The 20,814-nt window shown below is 51.2% G+C and overlaps 1 protein-coding gene and 1 long non-coding RNA gene across 6 annotated transcripts in view; one reads left to right on the top strand and one right to left on the bottom strand.

Annotated features, from left to right (window-relative positions):
* The window catches only part of LOC129528007 (uncharacterized), a 58,629-nt gene that overhangs the window by 13,438 nt on the left and 24,377 nt on the right, over positions 1-20,814 (bottom strand). The window contains exons 5-6 of one of the 3 annotated variants that reach the window (XR_010131695.1): positions 13,991-14,158; positions 3,913-5,985 (exon numbers count right to left, since the gene is read on the bottom strand). This is a non-coding gene — a long non-coding RNA (uncharacterized lncRNA). Of the gene's footprint in view, positions 1-3,912; positions 5,986-6,610; positions 14,159-20,814 lie in introns of those variants that run through there. The other 2 variants (XR_010131696.1, XR_010131694.1) reach the window with 2 other exon arrangements.
* SCIMP (SLP adaptor and CSK interacting membrane protein) overlaps positions 1-20,814 on the top strand; it is a 28,659-nt gene that overhangs the window by 1,071 nt on the left and 6,774 nt on the right. For 2 of the 3 annotated variants that reach the window (XM_055367254.2, XM_004058380.5), the window contains exons 2-3: positions 14,019-14,142; positions 16,130-16,193. In XM_055367254.2, the coding sequence (XP_055223229.1) occupies positions 14,019-14,142; positions 16,130-16,193 (188 nt within the window). The remainder of the gene's footprint in view (positions 1-14,018; positions 14,143-16,129; positions 16,194-20,814) is intronic. The other variant, XM_004058381.5, reaches the window with a different exon arrangement.

Genomic DNA, 20,814 nt, shown 5'->3' with positions numbered 1-20,814 from the left:
CCCAGGCTGGAGTGCAGTGACGCGATCTTGGCTCACTGCAACCACCGCCTCCCGGGTTCAAGCGATTCTCCTGCCTCAGCCTCCTGAGTAGCTGGGATTACAGGCACCCGCCACCACACCTGGCTAATTTCTGTATTTTTAGTAGGGACGGAGTTTCACCATGTTGGCCAGGCTGCTCTCGAACTCCTGACCTCAGGTGATCCGCCCGCCTCGGCCTCCCAAAGTGCTGGGATTACCGTGGCGTGAATTTAGGCTAGGGGCTCTTGGATGAAAGACCTGGATCACCTCCAGTCTTGGTACCTTTGTCATTGCATCTCTGGCTTTCAGCAGTTCATTAGGCACCTTCCCTTCCAGAGGCCTCGAGATCAAAGTGTGTTGGGCTGGCGTGAGTTCTCGGTGGAGCCATCTGCTTTTGCCCTCTGGAAAATTATTCTGAGAAGAGATCTGGGTTTGGCTTTGCCATATCCACTCCCACTGCCCGGTGTATCCACTTGTCCCTGAGGTCTTGGCCATGAAGCAATGTGGAGCACAGGCTTCCCTCTGCTTCAGTGGTAAATAACTACTGAGAGGCAGGCAGGGCGCGGTGGCTCACGCCTCTAATCCCAGCACTTTGGGAGGCCAAGGCGGGCAGATCACAAGGTCAAGAGATCGAGACCAGCCTGGCCAACATGGTGAAACCCTGTCTCTACTACAAATACAAAAATTAGCTGGGCGTGGTGGTGGGCGCCTACAGTCCCAGCTACTCGGGAAGCTGAGGCAGGAGAATCGTTTGAGCCCGGGAGGTGGAGGTTGCAGTGAGCCAAGATTATGTCACTGCACTCCAGCCTGGTGACAGAGCAAGACTCCATCTCAAAAAAAAAAAAAAAAAAAAAAAAAAAAACTACTGAGAGGCTTAAAGCAAGGAAGGGACAGGGTCACACTGGTATTTGGCAGCCAGTGGGGAGCCAGGTGGGGGCTAGGGGCCAGCGAAAACGCAATGGTCCAGGTACAGAGATGAGGACTTGGACTACATTTGGAGGCTGATGGGCTGAAGCGGGGTGGGGATGGGGCCATGGAAGAAAGAGGAATGAGGCGAGGTTTCCGGTCTTTTCCAGAAGTGAAAGTATAGAGAAGGGGAGAAGAGAGGCTGGACTCCTTTTAATGACCCTGCCGTGCACTTCCCCATGCACACTTGGGTTTTAAGTTGCCAGTGACTATCCACATGGCCATTTCTGGTGCTGACATCAGTGAGAAGGACAAGTGGAGCGAGGCTCAGTGGCTCATGCCTGTAATCCCAGCACTTTGGGAGGCCGAGGCAGGTGGATCACTTGAGGTCAGGAGTTTGAGACCAGCCAGGCCAACATGGCAAAACCCCATCTCTACTAAAAATACACAAAAATTAGCCGGGTATGGTGGTGCGTGTCGGTAATCCCAGCTACTCAGGAGGCTGAGGCAGGAGAATAGCTTGAACCGGGAAGTAGAGGTTGCAGTGAGCTGAGATTGCACCAGTGGAGTCTAGCCTGGGTGACAGAGCAAGACGCCATCTCAAAAAAAAAAAGGAAGAACGAGTGGGAACAAGGCCTCACTTAGCATGAACAGCAACAGTCTGGGAATTAGAGGTGAACTGGGGCAAGAACTGCTCATGCCAACCGGCCTAAATGTTCTCTACAGCCTCTCAGACCCTCGAGATCTAGACTGAGATTAGTTCGAACCCTCATTCCAGGCCTGCCGAAGTCCAAAGCCCTCCCCAGGACTTCTGTGGACTCCCGAGGAGCCCACCTCTTTTTCCATGGTGAGCAATGGGCCTGCAGCCTCTGTGGGTAAAACGGTTTACACTGCGCTGTTTATACTGCACTGTTTACACTGCACTGTTTACACTGCACTGTTTACACTGCACTGTTTACACTGCACTGTTTGCACTGTTTATACTGCACTTATACTGCACTGTTCACACTGCACTGTTTATACTGCACTGTTTACACTGCACTGTTTATACTGCACTGTTTACACTGCACTGTTTATACTGCGCTGTTTACACTGCACTGTTTATACTGCGCTGTTTACACTGCACTGTTTATACTGCGCTGTTTACACTGCGCTGTTTACACTGCGCTGTTTATACTGTGCTGTTTACACTGCGCTGTTTACACTGCGCTGTTTACACTGCGCTGTTTACACTGCACTGTTTGCACTGTTTATACTGCACTGCTTTTTTTTTTTTTAATTTTTATTTTTATTTTTTATTGATCATTCTTGGGTGTTTCTCGCAGAGGGGGATTTGGTAGGGTTACAGGACAATAGTGGAGGGAAGGTCAGCAGATAAGCAAGTGAACAAAGTTCTCTGGTTTTCCTAGGCAGAGGACCCTGCGGCCTTCCGCAGTGTTTGTGTCCCTGGGTACTTGAGATTAGGGAGTGGTGATGGCTCTTAACTAGCATGCTGCCTTCAAGCATCTGTTTAACAAAGCACATCTTGCACCGCCCTTAATCCATTCAACCCTGAGTGGATACAGCACGTTTCAGAGAGCACAGGGTTGGGGGTAGGGTCACAGATCAACAGGATCCCAAGGCAGAAGAATTTTTTCTTAGTACAGAACAAAATGAAAAGCCTCCCATGTCTACCTCTTTCTACACAGACACGGCAACCATCCGATTTCTCAATCTTTTCCCCACCTTTCCCCCCTTTCCATTCCACAAAACCGCCATTGTCATCATGACCCGTTCTCAATGAGCTGTTGGGTACACCTCCAAGACGGGGTGGTGGCCGGGCAGAGGGGCTCCTCACTTCCCAGTAGGGGCGGCCGGGCAGAGGTGCCCCTCACCTCCCGGACGGGGCGGCTGGCCAGGCGGGGGGCCGAACCCCCACCTCCCTCCCGGACAGGGCGGCAGGCTGGGCGGTGGGCTGACCCCCCCACCTCCCTCCCGGACGGGGCGGCTGGCCAGGCGGGGGGCTGACCCCCCACCTCCCTCCCGGACAGGGCGGCAGGCTGGGCGGTGGGCTGACCCCCCCACCTCCCTCCCGGACGGGGCGGCTGGCCGGGCTGAGGGGCTCCTCACTTCCCAGTAGGGGCGGCCGGGCAGAGGCGCCCCTCACCTCCCGGACGGGGTGGCTGGCCGGGCGGGGGGCTGACCCCCCCACCTCCCTCCCGGACGGGGCGGCTGGCCGGGCGGGGGGCTGATCCCCCCACCTCCCTCCCAGACAGGGCGGCTGGCCGGGCGGGGGGCTGACCCCCCCACCTCCCTCCCGGAGGGAGCGGCTGGCCGGGCAGAGGGGCTCCTCACTTCCCAGTAGGGGCGGCCAGGCAGAGGCGCCCCTCACCTCCCGGACGGGGCAGCTGGCTGGGCGGGGGCTGACCCCCCCCATCTCCCTCCCGGACGGGGTGGCTGGCCGGGCGGGGGGGCTCCTCACTTCCCAATAGGGGCGGCCGGGCAGAGGTGCCCCTCACCTCCCGGATGGGGCGGCTGGCCAGGTGGGGGGCTAACCCCCCCACCTCCCTCCCGGACGGGGTGGCTGGCCGGGCGGGGGGCTGACCCCCCCACCTCCCTCCCGGACGGAGCGGCTGGCCGGGCAGAGGGGCTCCTCACTTCCCAGTAGGGGCGGCCGGGCAGAGGCGCCCCTCACCTCTCGGACCGGGTGGCCGGCCAGGCGGGGGGCCGAACCCCCACCTCCCTCCCGGACAGGGCGGCAGGCTGGGCGGTGGGCTAACCCCCCCACCTCCCTCCCGGACGGGGCGGCTGGCCGGGCGGGGGGCTGACCCCCCCCACCTCCCTTCCGGACGGGGCGGCTCGCCGGGCGGGGGGCTGGCCCCCCCACCTCCCTCCCGGACGCGGCGGCTAGCCGGGTGGGGGGCTGACCCCCCCACCTCCCTCCCGGACGAGGTGGCTGCCGGGCGGAGATGCTCCTCACTTCCCAGACGGGGTGGCTGCTGGGCGGAGGGGCTCCTCACTTCTCAGACGGGCGCGGTTGCCAGGTAGAGGGTCTCCTCACTTCTCAGACGGGGCGGCCGGGCACAGACGCTCCTCACATCCCGGACGGGGCGGCAGGGCAGAGGTGCTCCCCACATCTCAGACGATGGGCGGCCGGGCAGAGACGCTCCTCACTTCCCAGATGTGATGGCGGCCGGGAAGAGGCGCTCCTTGTTTCCTAGATGGGATGGCGGCCGGGCAGAGACGCTCCTCACTTTCCAGACTGGGCAGCCAGGCAGAGGGGCTCCTCACATCCCGGACGATGGGCGGCCAGGCGGAGACGCTCCTCACTTCCCAGACGGTTCGGCAGCCGGGCAGAGGCTGCAATCTCGGCACTTTGGGAGGCCAAGGCAGGCGGCTGGGAGGTGGTTGTAGCGAGCCGAGATCACGCCACTGCACTCCAGCCTGGGCACCATTGAGCACTGAGTTAACCAGACTCTGTCTGCAATCCTGGCACCTCGGGAGGCCGAGGCTGGAAGATCACTCGCAGTTAGGAGCTGGAGACCAGCCCGGCCAACACAGCGAAACCCCGTCTCCACCAAAAAAATACGAAAACCAGTCAGGCGAGGCGGCGCGCGCCTGCAATTGCAGGCACTCGGCAGGCTGAGGCAGGAGAATCAGGCAGGGAGGTTGCAGTGAGCTGAGATGGCAGCAGTACCGTCCAGCTTCCGCTCGGCATCAGAGGGAGACCGTGGAAAGAGGGGAGAGGGAGAGGGAGAGGGAGAGGGAGAGGGAGAGGTATACTGCACTGCTTATACTGCACTGTTTACACTGCACTGTTTACACTGCACTGTTTACACTGCACTGTTTACACTGCACTGTTTATACTGCACTGTTTACACTGCACTGTTTGCACTGTTTATACTGCACTGCTTATACTGCACTGCTTATACTGCACTGCTTATACTGCACTGTTTACACTGCACTGTTTACACTGCACTGTTTACACTGCAGTTTACACTGCACTGTTTATACTGCACTGTTTGCACTGCACTGTTTATATTCCACCCCTTTCTTAGTCCCCCACACCCCTAGAACAAATCTGCTCACAAAAGCATTGGCAGATGCAGCAGACTTTACCAAAGACTCAGCGGGGGGCCACCAGAGGGGCTTGTAACGCATCAGTGCAAACAACTGCACACAGGACATAACACGGCGCTGCTCTGAAAATGTCTTTGCCAGCCCATCCCTGAGCATTTTCTATCAGCTCCTCCTCTTGATACCAAATGAGGCCCATTCTGCTCATCACACAGTAAGCCAATCACTGAGGTGACCAGTTTTTTTTTTTTGTTTTGTTTTGTTTTGTTTTTGAGATGGAGTCTCGCTCTGTCGCCCAGGCTGGAGTGCAGTGGCGCGATCTCGGCTCACTGCAAGCTCCGCCTCCCAGGTTCATGCCATTCTCCTGCCTCAGCCTCCCGAATAGCTGGGACTACAGGCGCCCGCCACCATGCCTGGCTAATTTTTTGTATTTTTTAAGTACAGACAGGGTTTCAGTGTGTTAGCCAGGATGGTCTTGATCTCCTGACCTCGTGATCCGCCCGCCTCAGCCTCCCAAAGTGCTGGGATGACAGGCTTGAGCCTCCACGACCCGCAAGTGCCGGGATGACAGGCGTGAGCCTCCACGGCCCGCAAGTGCCGGGATGACAGGTGTGAGCCTCCACGGCCCGCCAAGATGACCGGTTTTGCAGCACAGAATGCCTTTATTCATGAGGCAGCCAAGTGAGGAGATGGGAAAACAGGTCTCAAACCCACTTCCTCGAAGATGGGGTTTAGAGACGTTTATGGGACAAAGAAGCAGGTGGCTTAAAGTGTGGGGAAGGTGATTGGAGGGAAAAGTAGGACATCGGCGATCTGTGCAAGCCTAGTCAAGCTTCATCGTTCTTCATAGGATGCAGGTTCACAAAATGGTGGCATTAGCATGATGGAGGATGGAGTTTTTGGCACTCTGACATCAAACGTCACCTACTGGACACTCACACAGACCAAGTTGAAGGATTGATGGTCATAAGTGGCTTGAACTGGATAAGAGCTGACCCCAAGTTCCTGAAAAACAACTTTTTTTTCTTTTCTTTTTTTTTTTTTTTTTGAGATGGAGTTTCACTCTCGTCACTCAGGCTGGAGTGCAATGGCGTGATCTTGGAGGCTCACTGCAACCTCTACCTCCTGAGTTCAAATGATTCTCCTCCCTCAGCCTTCCGAGTGGCTGGGATTACAGGCGCCTGCCACCACACCAGGCTAATTTCTGTATTTTTAGTAGAGACGGGGTTTCACCATGTTGGCCAGGCTGGTCTCGAACTCCTGACTTCAGGTGATCTGCCTACCTTGGCCTCCCAAAGTGCTGGGATTACAGGCGTGAGCCACCGTGCCCAGCCCTTGAAAAACAACTGAAACAACCATTACTATGATGACCTATATGTCAGAGATGTTATCCAGCAGGAAGCTAGGGGAAGTCCAGTTAAATATTGCTTAGCTACATGATTTTAGCTCTATAGGCTTTTTTCTTTTTTAAAGACAGGGTCTCACTCTATAACCCAGGCTAGAGTGCACTGATGGTAATCACAGCTCACTGCAGCCTCAATCTCCTAGAGTCAAGCCATCCTCCCACCTCAGCCTCCTGAGTATCTGGGACTACAGGCACATGCCGCCACATCTGGTTTTTTTTGTTTGGTTTTTTTTTTGGTTTTTTTTTGTTTTTATTTTCAGTAGAGAGAAAGTCTCGCTGTGTTGCCTAGGCTGGTCTTGAACTCCTGGGCTCAAGTGATCCTCCAGCCTCGGCCTCCCGAAGTGCTGGGATTACAAGTGTGAGCCACTGCCCCCAGCAGCTATATAGGTTTTAAGATCAACTAGAAGCAAGTGACTAAAATCAAGTAAGGTAGGTTAAGTTCTGCAGGCCTAATCTAGCCCTCGGGTTCACTCCCACCTTTGCACCATCCTGCTGGCTTCCCTTCTCATCTTTCCATCCCTTCTTCTCATCACCTTCCCTCCCAGAACTCCAAATTCTCCCCTTCTATAACCCAGAGGAATTCAACATTCCCCAGTTCCTACCAGCAAACTTCATTCCTAACCCGGCCAGCTTTGCAGATCTGCAGATCCTCTGCAGGGAGAATAGGGGACTCTCCTGGTCGGTAGCTGCCCTTCTTAGAAGACACTTGCTATTGTAAATAGAACTTGGTTGGTTTGCCCTTAATAATGCCTCATGCTTGGTGATCTTCTGCACACAGAGCTCTTTTGCATGCAACATCTCTTGGAAGCTTTTCAGAAGCCTGCAAGGAGACGTTAAGCATCTTATTCCAAGTGCAACAGCTGAGTGGGAACAGGAAACCTATTCCCTCTGGCCAGGTGCAGTGGCTCATGCCTGTAATCCTGGTACTTTGGGAGGCTGGGGCGGAGGATCACTTGGGGCCCAGAGTTTGAGACCAGCCTAGGCAACATTTTTTGTGTGTCTACAACATTTTTTTGTCTCTACAAAAAGGAAAGGAAGGGAAAGGAGAGGAGAGGAGAGCAGAGGAGAGGAGAGGAGAGCAGAGGAGAGGAGAGGAGAAAGGAGAGGAGAAAAAGGAGAGGAGAGAAGAAAGGAGAGAAGAGGAGAGGAGAAAGGAGAGAGGAGAGGACCGGAGAGGAGAGGAGTGGAGAGGAGAGGAGCAGAGAGGAGAAAGGAGAAGAGGGGAGAAAGGAGATGGGGGGAGGGGAGGGGTGGGGAACTTGTTCCCTTGATGGCCAGCCTAGGGCCCTTCAGCGCTTCATTTATGTGAATACGTGAATAACTATCACAACGTCAACTATATTTCTTACTGAAGATCTTCTTTTAAAAATGCTAAATACGCCGGACGCAGTGGCTCATGCCTGTAATCCCAGCACTTTGGGAGGCCAAGGCGGGTGGATCACCTGAAGTCAGGAGTTCAAGACCAGCCTGACCAATATGGTGTGAAACCCCATCTCTACTAAAAATATAAAAATTAGCTGGGCATGGTGGCGTGCGACTGTAGTCCCAGCTACTTGGGAGGCTAAGACAGGAGAACTGCTTGAACCGGGGAGATGGAGGTTGCAGTGAGCCAAGGTCGCGCCACTGCACTCCAGCCTGGGCAACAGAGCAAGACTCCGTCTCAAAAAAAAAAAAAAAAAAAAAAAAGCTAAATAAACCCACAGTCTCAGAAATTCCTGGTGAAGGAAAATGTGATTTCTGTCCCTGACACCCTGGAAATGCCCTTCGGAGAAATGAAAGTGAAGCTGACGTGGCGACTGCCTTCAGCTGCTCTCGCACTCCCACGCCCTCTTCACTGTGGAAGGCCTTGCCAAATCCTTTCCACCGAAACCACCCGGAACTGCAACAGACTCACTCGTGTTCCTTGAAAATGTCATGGACAACTAGAGGAATGGGGAGAAACAAAGGGGAAGCTGGAACTCCACCTCCCCAGCATTGCATTGCCACTGCTTCCCAGCCAGCCTCTTGGCCCCAGTAGCCAATGGCCAGCGCAGGACGGGGAGCCTGCCCAGGGTCGTGTGTCCAGATGAGGCTTTGGAATTAGACTGCACAGCACAGGAATTTCAGTTACTGGACCCAAAGTGACTTCTGCCTGCATTCTCGGGTGGGAGGTCCATCTATAGCAGGGGAAAGAGACTGGGGCATCATCCATTCTTTCGTATATTCACAGATATGTATGGTATGTCCTGCCCCAGGTGATGTTCTAGGCGCTAGAAACACAGTGGTAATTACAGGCAAAGCCTCTGCTCTTACGCTGCTTGCCCATCAGTGTGGGAGACAGACAAGGAACAAACAAATAAACAAAGAGAACAAATACACCAAGAGACAACTGTCACTGTCACAGGCTCAGTTGGAAGAAAAATGCATTTCACTGTTTTTTCTTTTTTTTTTGAGACAGGGTCTTGCTCTGTCACTCAGGCTGGAGTGCAGTGGCACATTCATGGCGCAATGTAGCCTCGAATCCCTGGGCTCAAGCAATCCTCTCACCTAAGCTTCTTGAGTAGCTGGGACTATAGGCATGCACCACCTCGCCTGGCAAATTTTTAAATTTTTTTGTAGAGACAAGGTCTTGCTGTGTTGCCCAGGCTGGTTGCTAACTCCTGGCCTTCAGTGATCCTCTTGCCTCAGCCTCCAAAACTGTTGAGATTACAGGTGTGAGCCACTGTGCTCAATGCATTTTTTTTTTTTTTTTGAGACAAGATTTGGCTCTGTCACCCAGGCTGCAGTGCAGTGGCGTGACTGCAGCTCACTACAGCCTCAACTTCCTGGGCTCCAACAATCCTCCCACTTCAACCTCCCATGTAGCTGGGGCCACAGGCGTGTGCCACCATGCCCAACTTATTTTTCATTTTTTAAATTTTTTTTGGAGAAGGAGTCTAGCTCTGTTGCCCAGGCTGGAGTGCAGTGGCATGATTTCGGCTCGCCACAACCTCCGCCTCCCAGTGTCAAGCAATTCTCCTGCCTCAGCCTCCCAAGTAGCTGAGATTACAGGTGCACACCACCATGCCTGGCTAATTTTTGTATTTTAGTAGAGAGGGGGTTTCACCATGTTGGCCAGGCTGGTCTTGAACTCCTGACCTCATGATCTGCCTGCCTCGGCCTCCCAAAGTGCTGGGATTACAGGCGTGAGCCACCACGCCCAACATATTTCACATATACATATTGCAGGGGTAGTGACATCCCTTCACGTAGCTGAGTTCTCCTTGGGATGCGGTAGGCAAGGAGAAAGGATGGCCTCACGAGAGAGGCTCCACCAGCTAAAATTGTGAAGAAAGCGCCATGGGAATGGGGGATGGGGACTGGGCTGGAAGGTGGAGGAGTTGGTGCGTGCTATTGCACTGCTCTGCTCAAGCCGGACCCCTCCCACCTCAACCCCCACGCTGTTGACTTTGCCTCCCACCTCAGAGGAAATGGAAACTTAGGTGTGAGCTCTCAACTTCCTGCCCCCAAGCCCCTTCTCTCTGGTTCTATTCGGTGTCACTCCCTTCTCTAATCCTTGTTCCCTTTTGAAAGTTCATTCTGGGTGGGCAGGGTGGCTCACGCCTGTAATCCCAGCACTTTGGGAGGCCGAGGCATGCGGATCACTTGAGATTAGGAGTTCAAGACCACCCTGGCCAACATGGTGAAACCCCCTGAGTAGCTGAGGAGGAGCTTAACCTCCTGAGTAGCTGTGACTACAGGCGCATGCCGCCATACCCGGCTAAGTGTAAGAGTGTGTGTGTGTGTGTGTGTTGAGTGTGTGTGTGTGTGTGTTGTGTGTGTGTGTGTGTGTGTGTATAGAGACAGGGTCTTGCTATGTTGCCCAAGCTGATCATGAACTCCTGGACTCAAGTGATCCACCTGCCTTGGCCTCCTGAAGTGCTAGGATTACAAGCATGAGCTACTGCACTCGGCCAGTGCAAACACTTCTTTGCGATCCTTCAGTAGCCCTCAGTAGTCCTGTACTCACAATCTTATCGGCCCTCTGTGGCCACAACTCCAGGTCTGCTAGCACAGGTAGGATCCAGCTTCCATACCTTCCCAGGGCCTGAACTCGGTCATGCAGCCATTGTGTACTCCCTGTTTTCTGTACTCTCTATCATCCTTCCCCAGGGCTTCCTCTCTCTGGAAAGCACCTTGGCCATTAAGCCAGCCTGGTGGCCTAGAGGACATCCTACTGGAACTAGGATGTGATTCTCTTAGGCCCCCTCTCTCAGCTGCCCTCTCTCAAAAAGCAAGCTCTCCTTGGTTCTATTAAAAATGTGTCGGCCGCGCGTGGTGGCTCATGCCTGTAATCCCAGCACTTTGGGAGGCTGAGGCAGGCGGATCACCTGAGGTCAGGAGTTCGAGACCAGCCTGGCCAACATGGTGAAACCCCATCTCTACTAAAAATACAAAAAAAATTAGCCGGGCATGGTGGTACACACCTGTAATCGCAACTACTCAAGAGGCTGAGGCAGAAGAATCGCTTGAACTGGAGAGGTGGAGGGTGCAGTGAGCCGAGATCACGCCATCGCACTGCAGCCTGGGGTACAAGAGCGAGACTTCATCTCAAAAAAAAAAAAAAGAAAGAAAGAAAAAAGAAAAGAAAAAGTGCCTCTCTGCGGTCCATTTCACTTGTAAGAACAAAACTGACAAAAAATATTTATTACTCTGAGTAGTTCTGAAAATGACCCATGGTTTCACTTTCTGACAACATCATTCCACTTCCTCTTTCCCAAGAAACTGATGAGAATGAAATTTCCTTGACCTTGAAACCCAAGCAATAGTTTTTTTTCTGGAAGCTACACTACATGGCCAATTTATTCTTTTCAGTGTTATCAAAGTAAATGTACGTAGTGCAAAAATCAAGTAATGCAGAGTTTATAACGAAAAGCAACAGCCCCTGTCTTCCCGCCTCGACCTTCCACGCAGTCACAATCCAGATACAACAGCTTTGAATGCGCAGGTCGTGGTATTTATTTCTATCGCTCTAAAGAGTATTGTTTCAGGAAAAACTCTGCAAACGGTGTTTTCCCTCTGTTCTCACACCACCACAACAATCATCAACACAGAAAAGGGCTTCTGTGACCAAATGTGTGAGGGTTTTTCCACCACACACCAAGCAGTGAACACCAGCTGGGTGTTCTCCAATTCAATGCCAGCACTATAGACCCAGAGATAGTATCAGATCTCACAGCTCAGTCCCCAAGACTGCTGCCCCCAGCTCCCCAGACGTCAGTCGCAAGTCCGGGCCTCTGGAACTTGAGAGCAACCAGCTTCAAGTTGGGGTTCTCACAACTCCCTCTTTGAGACCAGTTTTTTTTTTTTTTTTTGAGATGGAATCTCGCTCTTGTTGCCCAGGCTGGAGTGCAATGGCACAACCTCGGCTCACCGCAACCTCTGCCTCCCGGGTTCAAGCAATTCTCTTGCCTCAGTCTCTCAAGTAGCTGGGATTACAGGCGTGCACCACCATGCCCAGCTAATTTTTTGTATTTTTAGTAGAGAAGGGGTTTCACCATGATGGCCAAGCTGGTTTCGAACTCCTGACCTCATGTGATCCGCCTGCCTCAGCCACCCAAAGTGATGAGATTACAGGCGTGAGCCACTGCACCTAGCCTTTGTTTTTGTTTTGAGATGGAGTCTTGCTCTGTTGTCCAGGCTGGAATGTAGTGGCGTGATCTCGGCTTACCGCCACCTCTGCTTCCTGGCTTTAAGCAATTCTCCCGCCTCAGCCTCCTGAGTAGCTGGGACTACAGGCATGTGCCACCACACCCAGCTAATTTTTGTATTTTTAGTAGAGACAGGGTTTCGCCATGTTGGCCAGGCTGGTCTTGAACTCCTGACCTGAAGTGATCTGCCCTCCTCAGCCTCCCAAAGTGCTGGGATTACAGGCGTGAGCCACCGCACCCGGCCGTGTTACGCAGTTTTATTGGAGGTTTGATGGTAACAAAAGGCGACACCACAGCATAACCTAGGTAGCAATTTAAGGCTGGACATGAGGCATTACTGTCCTAGAAACACCTTGGTCATTTGCCACTATGGGAGCTTCCTAACCAGGCTCTGACTTGTGCTCTCTTCTTGACCTCTCACTCTGCTGCTAACCTTTTCCAAGACTTTCCCCCTCTCTGGTCTGTCAGCTTCCAGCCCCCAAATGCCTGTTAACTCTCTCATGCAGATCAACTCAGTTTGCCCTATATCTTCAGCTTCACCCTTCTGACCATATCTCACTCAAAGAGACCCATCCAGCTATTTTTCTAACCCTTACCTCAAACAAAAGCTCTCAAAATTTCTCTCCCCTGCTATGCATTAAGTCTGACTTGTCCTTGTGATTAAAAACAACTGGCTGGGCACGGTGGCTTGCACCTATAATCCTAGCACTTTGGGAGGCCGAGGCAGGTAGATCACAAGGTCAGGAGTTCGAGACTAGCTTGGCCAACATGGTGAAACCCCGTCTCTACTAAAAATACAAAAATTAGCCAGGCGTGGTGGCACACACCTTTAATCCCAGCTACTCAGGAGGCTGAGGCAGGAGAATTGCTTGGGAGGCAGAGGTTGCAGTGAGCCGAGATCGCGCCACTGCACTCCAGCCTGGGCGACAGAGTGAGCCTCTGTCTCAAAAAACAAACAAACAAACAAACAAAAAAACTGGCCTGGTGCAGTGGCTCACGCCTGTAATCCCAGCACTTTGGGAGGCCAAGGCAGGCAGATCACGAGGTCAGGAGATCGAGACTATCCTGGCTAACACGGTGAAACCCCGTCTCTACTAAAAAAATACAAAAAAATCAGCCGGGCGTGGTGGCGGGCACCTGTAGTCCCAGCTACTCGGGAGGCTGAGGCAGGAGAATGATGTGAACCCGGGAAGCAGAGTTTGCAGAGAGCCCAGATCGCGCCACTGCACTCCAGCCTGGGTCACAGAGCGAGACTCCGTCTCAAGAAAAAAAACAACAACCCTGCAGTCAATTATTGCTTTAAATGGCACCTTCCCCCTCCTGCTGCATGTCTGAAAGAACAGTGATGATGTCTACCATTTCTAGAGGGCCCAGTAGGTACATGCTTGATCTCCAGTCCTCACAAACCTCAGTGAAGTAGGAGATATTATTCCCATATTATAGATGAGGCTCACAGAAGGTCGAGTGACATGCCTGAGGTCCCCCAGGTGTTAATGAGTAGGGTATGGTTGTGAACCAGTGCCTAATTCCTAAGCAGATGTCTGCATCTCTACACAACACAGTAGATCAGCTGGGCACAGTGGCTCATGTCTGTAATCCCAGTACTTTGGGAGGCCAAGACAGGTGAATCACCTGAGATCAGGAGTTCCAGACCAGCCTGGCCAACGTGGCGAAACCCCATCTCTACTAAAAATACAAAAATTAGCCAGGCATGGTGGCAGGTGCCTGTAGTCCCCGTTACTCTGGAGGCTGAGGCAGGAGAATCACTTGAACCCGGGAGGTGGAGGTTGCAGTGAGCTGAGAGCTGAGATCACGTCATTGCACTGCAGCCTAGGCGACAGAGTGAGACTCCGACTCAGAAAAAAAAAAAAACAAAAAAACCCACAGTAGATAACTGCCCCATTCCACCCAACCCCAGGATATCTTTCATTCATACCTCATTCTTCTCTCTCCATTCTTCTCAGGATTCCACTGCAATGAGCTGGTGGAGGAATAATTTCTGGATCATCTTAGCTGTGGCCATCATCGTTGTCTCTGTGGGCCTGGGCCTCATCCTGTACTGTGTCTGTAAGTGGCAGCTTAGACGAGGTAATGGCCATCTTACCTAGGCAGGTGGAGGGAGGAGCCAGGTGGTTATTGGTGCAGTAGAGCTCCTTTAGGGCAAGCAAATCAATCCTGGGCCTGAATGAGCTGAATTTTGGATTAAGCATCTTGCATTCTGGGTTTGATCCTAGCCCTGCCACTACATTATGTCTCTAGGCCTCAGTTTCCTCATCCACACAGTGAAAGGAGGGACATCAACTAATCTCCAAGAGCCCTTCCAGCCCTAATCATCTGGGTGAAAGCAGAATCTGTTTGAAGGCACAGTATGCTCAAGTGCTTTTTCTTTCCTATGTGGCTACTGAGCACAGCATCTTGCGAGAACACAAGTATATGGAATATTAAGAACTGTCTCGGCTGGGCGCGGTGGCTCATGCCTGTAATCCCAGCACTTTGGGAAGCCCAGGCAGTGGGATCATCTGAGGTCAGGAGTTCGAGACTAGCCTGGCCAAAATGGTGAAACCCCGTCTCTACTAAAAATACAAAAATTAGCTGGGTGTGGTGACGGGTGCCTGTAATCCCAGCTACTCAGGAGGCTGAGGCAGGAGAATCACTTGAATCCAGGAGGCGGAGGTTGCAGTGAGCCGAGATCGTGCCACTGCACTCCAGCCTGGATGACAAGAGTGACACTCCATCTCAAAAAGAAAAAAAAAAAAAAAGAACTGTCTTGAGGAATAAAATGTGGACTCAATCCACAGCCAACATGTTTAGCCATCATGATTGCCTTCTCTGAGACCATACTCTGAATTTTCTGGTATTACCTAGACCAGAAACCTCTTGGCACCCTCAGACATAAATAAGTGGCCTAGGGATTAACACTAACTTTAGATTATCTGTAAGTGGGGTTTCCACTTTCCTGTTCATCTCCAGAAACACGAAAGCCTTAATTCAATGGCATGTTATCTTGACCTCTCATTCCTTTAAATAACAACCTGGCCGGGCGCGGTGGCTCACGCCTGTAATCCCAGCACTTTGGGAGGCCGAGGTGGGCGGACCACGAGGTGAAGAGATCAAGACCATCCTGGCTAACACGGTGAAACCCCGTTTCTACTTAAAATACAAAAAAAAAATTAGCCGGGCGTGGTGGCAGGCGCCTGTAGTCCCAGCTACTAGGAAAGCTGAGGCAGGAGAATGGCGTGAACCTGGGAGGTGGAGCTTGCAGTGAGCCGAGACCGCATCACTGCCCTCCAGTCTGGGCGACAGTGTGAGACTCCATCTTAAAAAAAAAAAAAACAAGTTTTCATTCCCACCAGGTGCAGTGGCCCACGCCTGTAATCTCAGCACAGCACTTTGGGAGGCTGAGGCGGGTGGATCACTTGAGGTCGGGAGTTCAAGACCAGCCTGGCCAACATGGCGAAACCCCCATCTCTACTAAAAATACAAAAATTAGCCAGGTGTGGTGGCAGGCACCTGTAATGTCAGCTACTCAGGAGGCTGAGGCAGGAGAATCGCTTGAACCCAGGGAGCAGAGGTTGCAGTGAGCCGAGATTGCGCCACTGCACTCCAGCCTGGGCTACAAGAGTGAGGCTCTGTCTAGGGGGAAAAAATAGTTTCCATTCTCAAATATGGACAAAGGAATGACCCTGAACTAAAACTTCACCTACTTTCTTTTTATCCTCAACCACTCCTATTAACAAGCAGGCTATAATTTATAACAACTTGTATGTCCATCTACAGGATACAAACTGCTTTTCCGATTCTTTATCTGATTTCCACCCAACCACACTTTTGATTATTCATTCAACCAACATTTCTAAGTGCCACCTAAGTGCCAGGCATAGAGGAAATAAACACCACCCGCGCTGTGGCTGCCCTCACTGGGTTAGTGCAAAGGCTCTGTGGTTAGACTGTCTGGGTTCTAAGTCCGGCTCTATCATTTATTAACTGTGTCCCTAAGTGTGTTTTCTCTGGGTTAAATTCAAAAATCACAACTTTTGCTAATTCTTCTTCAATGAACATGCTTTTCCCCTCTTAGGCAAGAAATGGGAAATTGCCAAGGACCTGGAACACAAGCAAGTAGATGAAGAAAAGATGTATGAGTAAGTAGGGGGGAATCCTTCTGCTTTTTACTGTTGAGAACTGCCTGTTCCCTTCCACCCTTGCCCCTCCACTACTGTACCAGTATGACTGAGACATCCGCATTTCCTGTAGAGCTGGCGAGACTTCACACCTGCCAAATCTCTCCACATAAGGGCAGAGACTCAGGACATTGTCGATGCAGGGCAAGTCCTCCCTCCTCTCATCTCTCTCTCGTTTTTTTTTTTTTTGAGATGGAGTCTTGCTCTGTCGCCTAGGCTGGAGTGCATTGGCGCGGTCTTGGCTCACTGCAGCCTCCGCCTCCTGGGTTCAAGCAATTCTCCTGCCTCAGCCTCCCAAGTAGCTGGGATTACAGGCACCCACCATCACGCCTGCCTAATTTTTGTATTTTTAGTAGAAATGGGGTTTCGCCATGTTGGCCAGGCTGGTCTCAAACTCCTGACATCAGGTGATCCACCCACCTTGGCTTCTCAAAGTGCTGGGACTACAGGCGTGAGCCACCAGGCCCGCCTGGTAGTTCTATTTTTTTTTATTTTTATTTTTTGAGATGGAGTCTCACTCTGTCACCCAGGCTGGAATGCAGTGGCGCAATCTCGGCTCACTGCAACCTCCGCCTCCCAGGTTCAAGCAATTCTCCTGCCTCAGCCTTCCAAGTAGCTGAGATTACAGGCACACGTCAGCATACCCAGCTACTTTTTGTATTTTGTATTTTTAGTAGAGACGGGGTTTCACCATGTTGGCCAGGCTGATCTCAAACTCCTGACCTTGTGATCCACCTGCCTTGGCCTCCCAAAGTGCTGGGATTATAGACGTGAGCCACTGCACCCGGCCTCTTTTTTTTTTTTTTTTTTTTTTGGAGATAGGGTCTTGCTATGTTGCCCAGGCAGCTCTAAAACTCCTGTGGGTCTCAAACTCCTGGGCTCAAGCAATTCCCCCACCTTAACTTCCCAAGTAGCTGGGATTACAAGCACATGCCACCGTGCCCATCCTACTCTCATCTATTCTGACAAAGGTCACAGGTTGGGCTCTGTGTTCTGGGCCCAACGCCCAGTCTATACTTCTTTTCTTTTGGTGGATTCCAAATATAGTCTTCCAAAAGCTACTGTGCTGAAGAAAAATATGCCATCCACTTTACTTTTGTGTTTTGTGATCTATTTGGGGCTTTATGACCAATATCTGCGTTGGGGATCTCCAAGGCCACTCTTAGGCTTGAGAATTCACTAGAAGAACACAGAAAAGCGATTTTGCTCAACAATTACAGTACATTATGGCGAAAGAATACAGATTAAAATCAGCAAATGAAAAAGTGACGGAGTGTGGGGTCTAGCGGAAAGCAGGCAAAGCTTGCAGTTGTCCTCTCCCAGTGAAGTCGCACAGAGAGCCCCAGTTCTCCCAGTAACAATATGTGGCAACAGACGCGAAGCACTGCTGACTGGAGAAGCTCACCTGAGCCTTGGAGTACAGAGTTTTTCTTTTACTGGGGGTTAGTCATGTAGGCATGGAATACCTGCATTTAGCTTTATCAAATTGATAAAACATGGCCCAGGGCCCCAGGCAAACAAAAACAGGCATTCACCATAAACCACATTATTACATTAACTATCTGGTGTGGCCCAAGGCTCCCAGATATACAAAGACACTCTTTATTTATTTATTTACGAGATGGAGTCCCACTCTGTCACCCAGGCTGGAGAGCAATGGCGTGATTTCGGCTCCCTGCAACCTCTGCCTCCCAGGTTCAAGTGCTTCTCCTGCCTCAGCTTCCTAAGCAGCTGGGATTACAGGCACCTGCCACTATGCCCAGCTAATTTTTGTATTTTTAGTAGAGACGGCGTTTCACCATGTTGGCCATGGCTGGTCTGGAACTCCTGACCTCAAGCGATCCACCCACCTTGGCCTCCCAAAGTGCTCGGATTACAAGTGTGAGCCACCATGCCCGGCCTCAAAGACACTTTTTTTTGTTGTTGAGACAGAGTCTCGCTCTGTCACCCAGGCTGGAGTGCAATAGCGCGATCTCGGCTCACCACAACGTCTGCCTCCCAGGTTCAAGCAATTCTCCTGCCTCAGTCTCCTGAATAGCTGGGATTACAGGTGTGTGCCACCGCACCCAGCTAATTTTTTGTATTTTTAGTAGAGACGGGGTTTCGCTATGTTGGCCAGGCTGGTCTCGAACTCCTAACCGCGTGATCTGCCCATCTCGGCCTCCCAAAGTGCTGGGATTACAGGCGTGAGCCACCATGCCCGGCCGGAGACACTCTTATTAGGAAGGATATTCCAAGGGTTTAGAGATTATTTCCCAGGAGCCAGTCAAGAGCCAGTCCTTTCTTTGGAGTATACACACTATCTAAAACAAAACTTACACTTGGGGCGAGGTGCAGTGGCTCATGCCTGTAATCTCAGCACTTTGAGAGGCCAAGGTGGGAGTATCACTTGAGGCCAGGAGTTCAAGACCAGCCTGGACAACATATGAGACCCTGTATACAAAACATTTTTAAATCTATGCTTTTCTAAAATGGCTTTTGTTGTAGCTTCAGGGATCCAGCAAATAAGACTCCCCCTGCCTCCATCAATTCTGATCCCTTTCAAGAATAAGACAAATGTGTCAGGCAGTCAGGTGACTAAATATTGCCTTTTTTAAGAATAAAACTGGGGCCAGGTGCAGCGGCTCACACCTGTAATCCCAGACTTTGGGAGGCCGATGCAGGCGGATCACCTGAGGTCAGGAGTTCGAGACCAGTCTGGCCAACATGGTGAAACCCTGTCTCTACTAAAAATACAGAAATTAGCCGGGCATGGTGGTGTGTGCCTGTAATCCCAGCTACTTAGGAGGCTGAGGCAGGAGAATTGCTTGAACCCAGGAGGTGGAGGTTGCAGTGATCCAAGATCGTGCCACTGCACTCCAGCCTGGGTGATGAGTGAAACTCAGTCTCAAAAAAAAAAAGCAAAAAACTAAAACTGGTATTGGCCAGGGGCAGTGGTTCATGCCTATAATCCCAGCACTTTGGGAGGCCCAAGTGGGAGGATGGCTTGAGGCCAGGAGTTTGAGACCAGCCTGGGCAACATAGTGGGGCCCCATATCTGAGAAAAATACCAAAATTAGCCAGGTGTGGTGGTGTCTGCTTGTAGTCCCAGCTACTTGGGAGGCTGAGGTGGGAGGATTGCTTGAACCCGTGAGGTCAGGGCAGCAGTGAGCTGTGATCGTGCCACTGAACTCCAGCCTGGGTGTCAAAGCGAGACCCTGTCTCAAAAAAAAAAAAAAAATGTTGGTGGGACTGTAAACTAGTTCAACCATTGTGGAAGTCAGTGTGGCGATTCCTCAGGGATCTAGAACTAGAAATACCATTTGACCCAGCCATCCCATTACTGGGTATATACCCAAAGGATTATAAATCATGCTGCTATAAAGACACAGGCACACGTATGTTTATAGCAGCACTATTCACAATAGCAAAGACTTGGAACCAAGCCAAATGTCCAACAACGATAGAATGGATTAAGCAAATGTGGCATATATACACCATGGAATACTATGCAGCCATAAAAAATGATGAGTTCATGTCCTTTGTAGGGACATGGATGAAACTGGAAACCATCATTCTCAGCAAACTATCGCAGGGACAAAAAAGCAAACACCGCATGTTCTCACTCACAGGTGGGAATTGAACAATGAGAACACATGGACACAGGAAGGGGAACATCACACACCGGGGACTGTTGTGGGGTGGGAGGAGGGGGGAAGGATAGCATTAGGAGATATACCTAATGCTAAATGACGAGTTAATGGGTGCAGCACACCAACATGGCACATGTATACACATGTAAGAAACCTGCACGTTGTGCACATGTACCCTAAAACTTAAAGTATAATAATAATAAAATAAAACACACACACACACACACACACACACACACAAGCAAACAAAAAAGAATAAAACTGGGATTGCAGAATGTGGCTCTTTTCTGTGAGCTAGTGAGTTTCCTAATTTGGAACCGGGTGACTTTCCTAACCAGTTCACAGGTAGCTCCGGAAAACCTCAGGTCTCCCCCACCGAGTAGACCCCTTTTTCTGAATGGCAAAGACCAGAGCAGGATTTGTGAATTCTGCAGTCAGGCTAGCTCTGGAGGAGAAAGTGAGAGGAGCTAGACTTTTCCCAAATTTAGCAGTCAGATGAGTTGCTTTCTTCTCTTAGGAAGAGCTACAGAGGGATGGTGAGAGCCGCCGGTGGAGCTCTACCCCCATGTCCCCGTCTGCACTCAACCTAACAACCTAAAAATGTTTATTCATTCTCAGGGGGACTTTACAGCATATAGGAGTCAAATCAGTGTACCTAGGGGGATGTTGGCCCAAGTAAGGAAGTTTTCTTAGAGTTTATCTTTTAGTTAAAACTTTGCACCAAAGTATAATATAAATACAGGAAAATGGAAATACTAAGTGTACAACCTGATGAATTTCCACGAACTGAACAGACCCAGGTAACCGGCACCCAGATCAAGAAATAGGACATTACCAGCACTTCAGAGGCTTACTTTATACAGCCTTTCAACCATTACATCCCAAAGGTAATCACTGTCTGTGATAGTATAAATTAGCTTTTTGGGTTTTTTTTGTTTTTTGTTTTTTTG

The sequence above is a fragment of the Gorilla gorilla genome, chromosome 19 (genome assembly GCF_029281585.2).
Source record: "Gorilla gorilla gorilla isolate KB3781 chromosome 19, NHGRI_mGorGor1-v2.1_pri, whole genome shotgun sequence".
NCBI lineage: Eukaryota > Metazoa > Chordata > Mammalia > Primates > Hominidae > Gorilla > Gorilla gorilla.
This window is presented reverse-complemented; position numbering and strand designations above follow the sequence as displayed.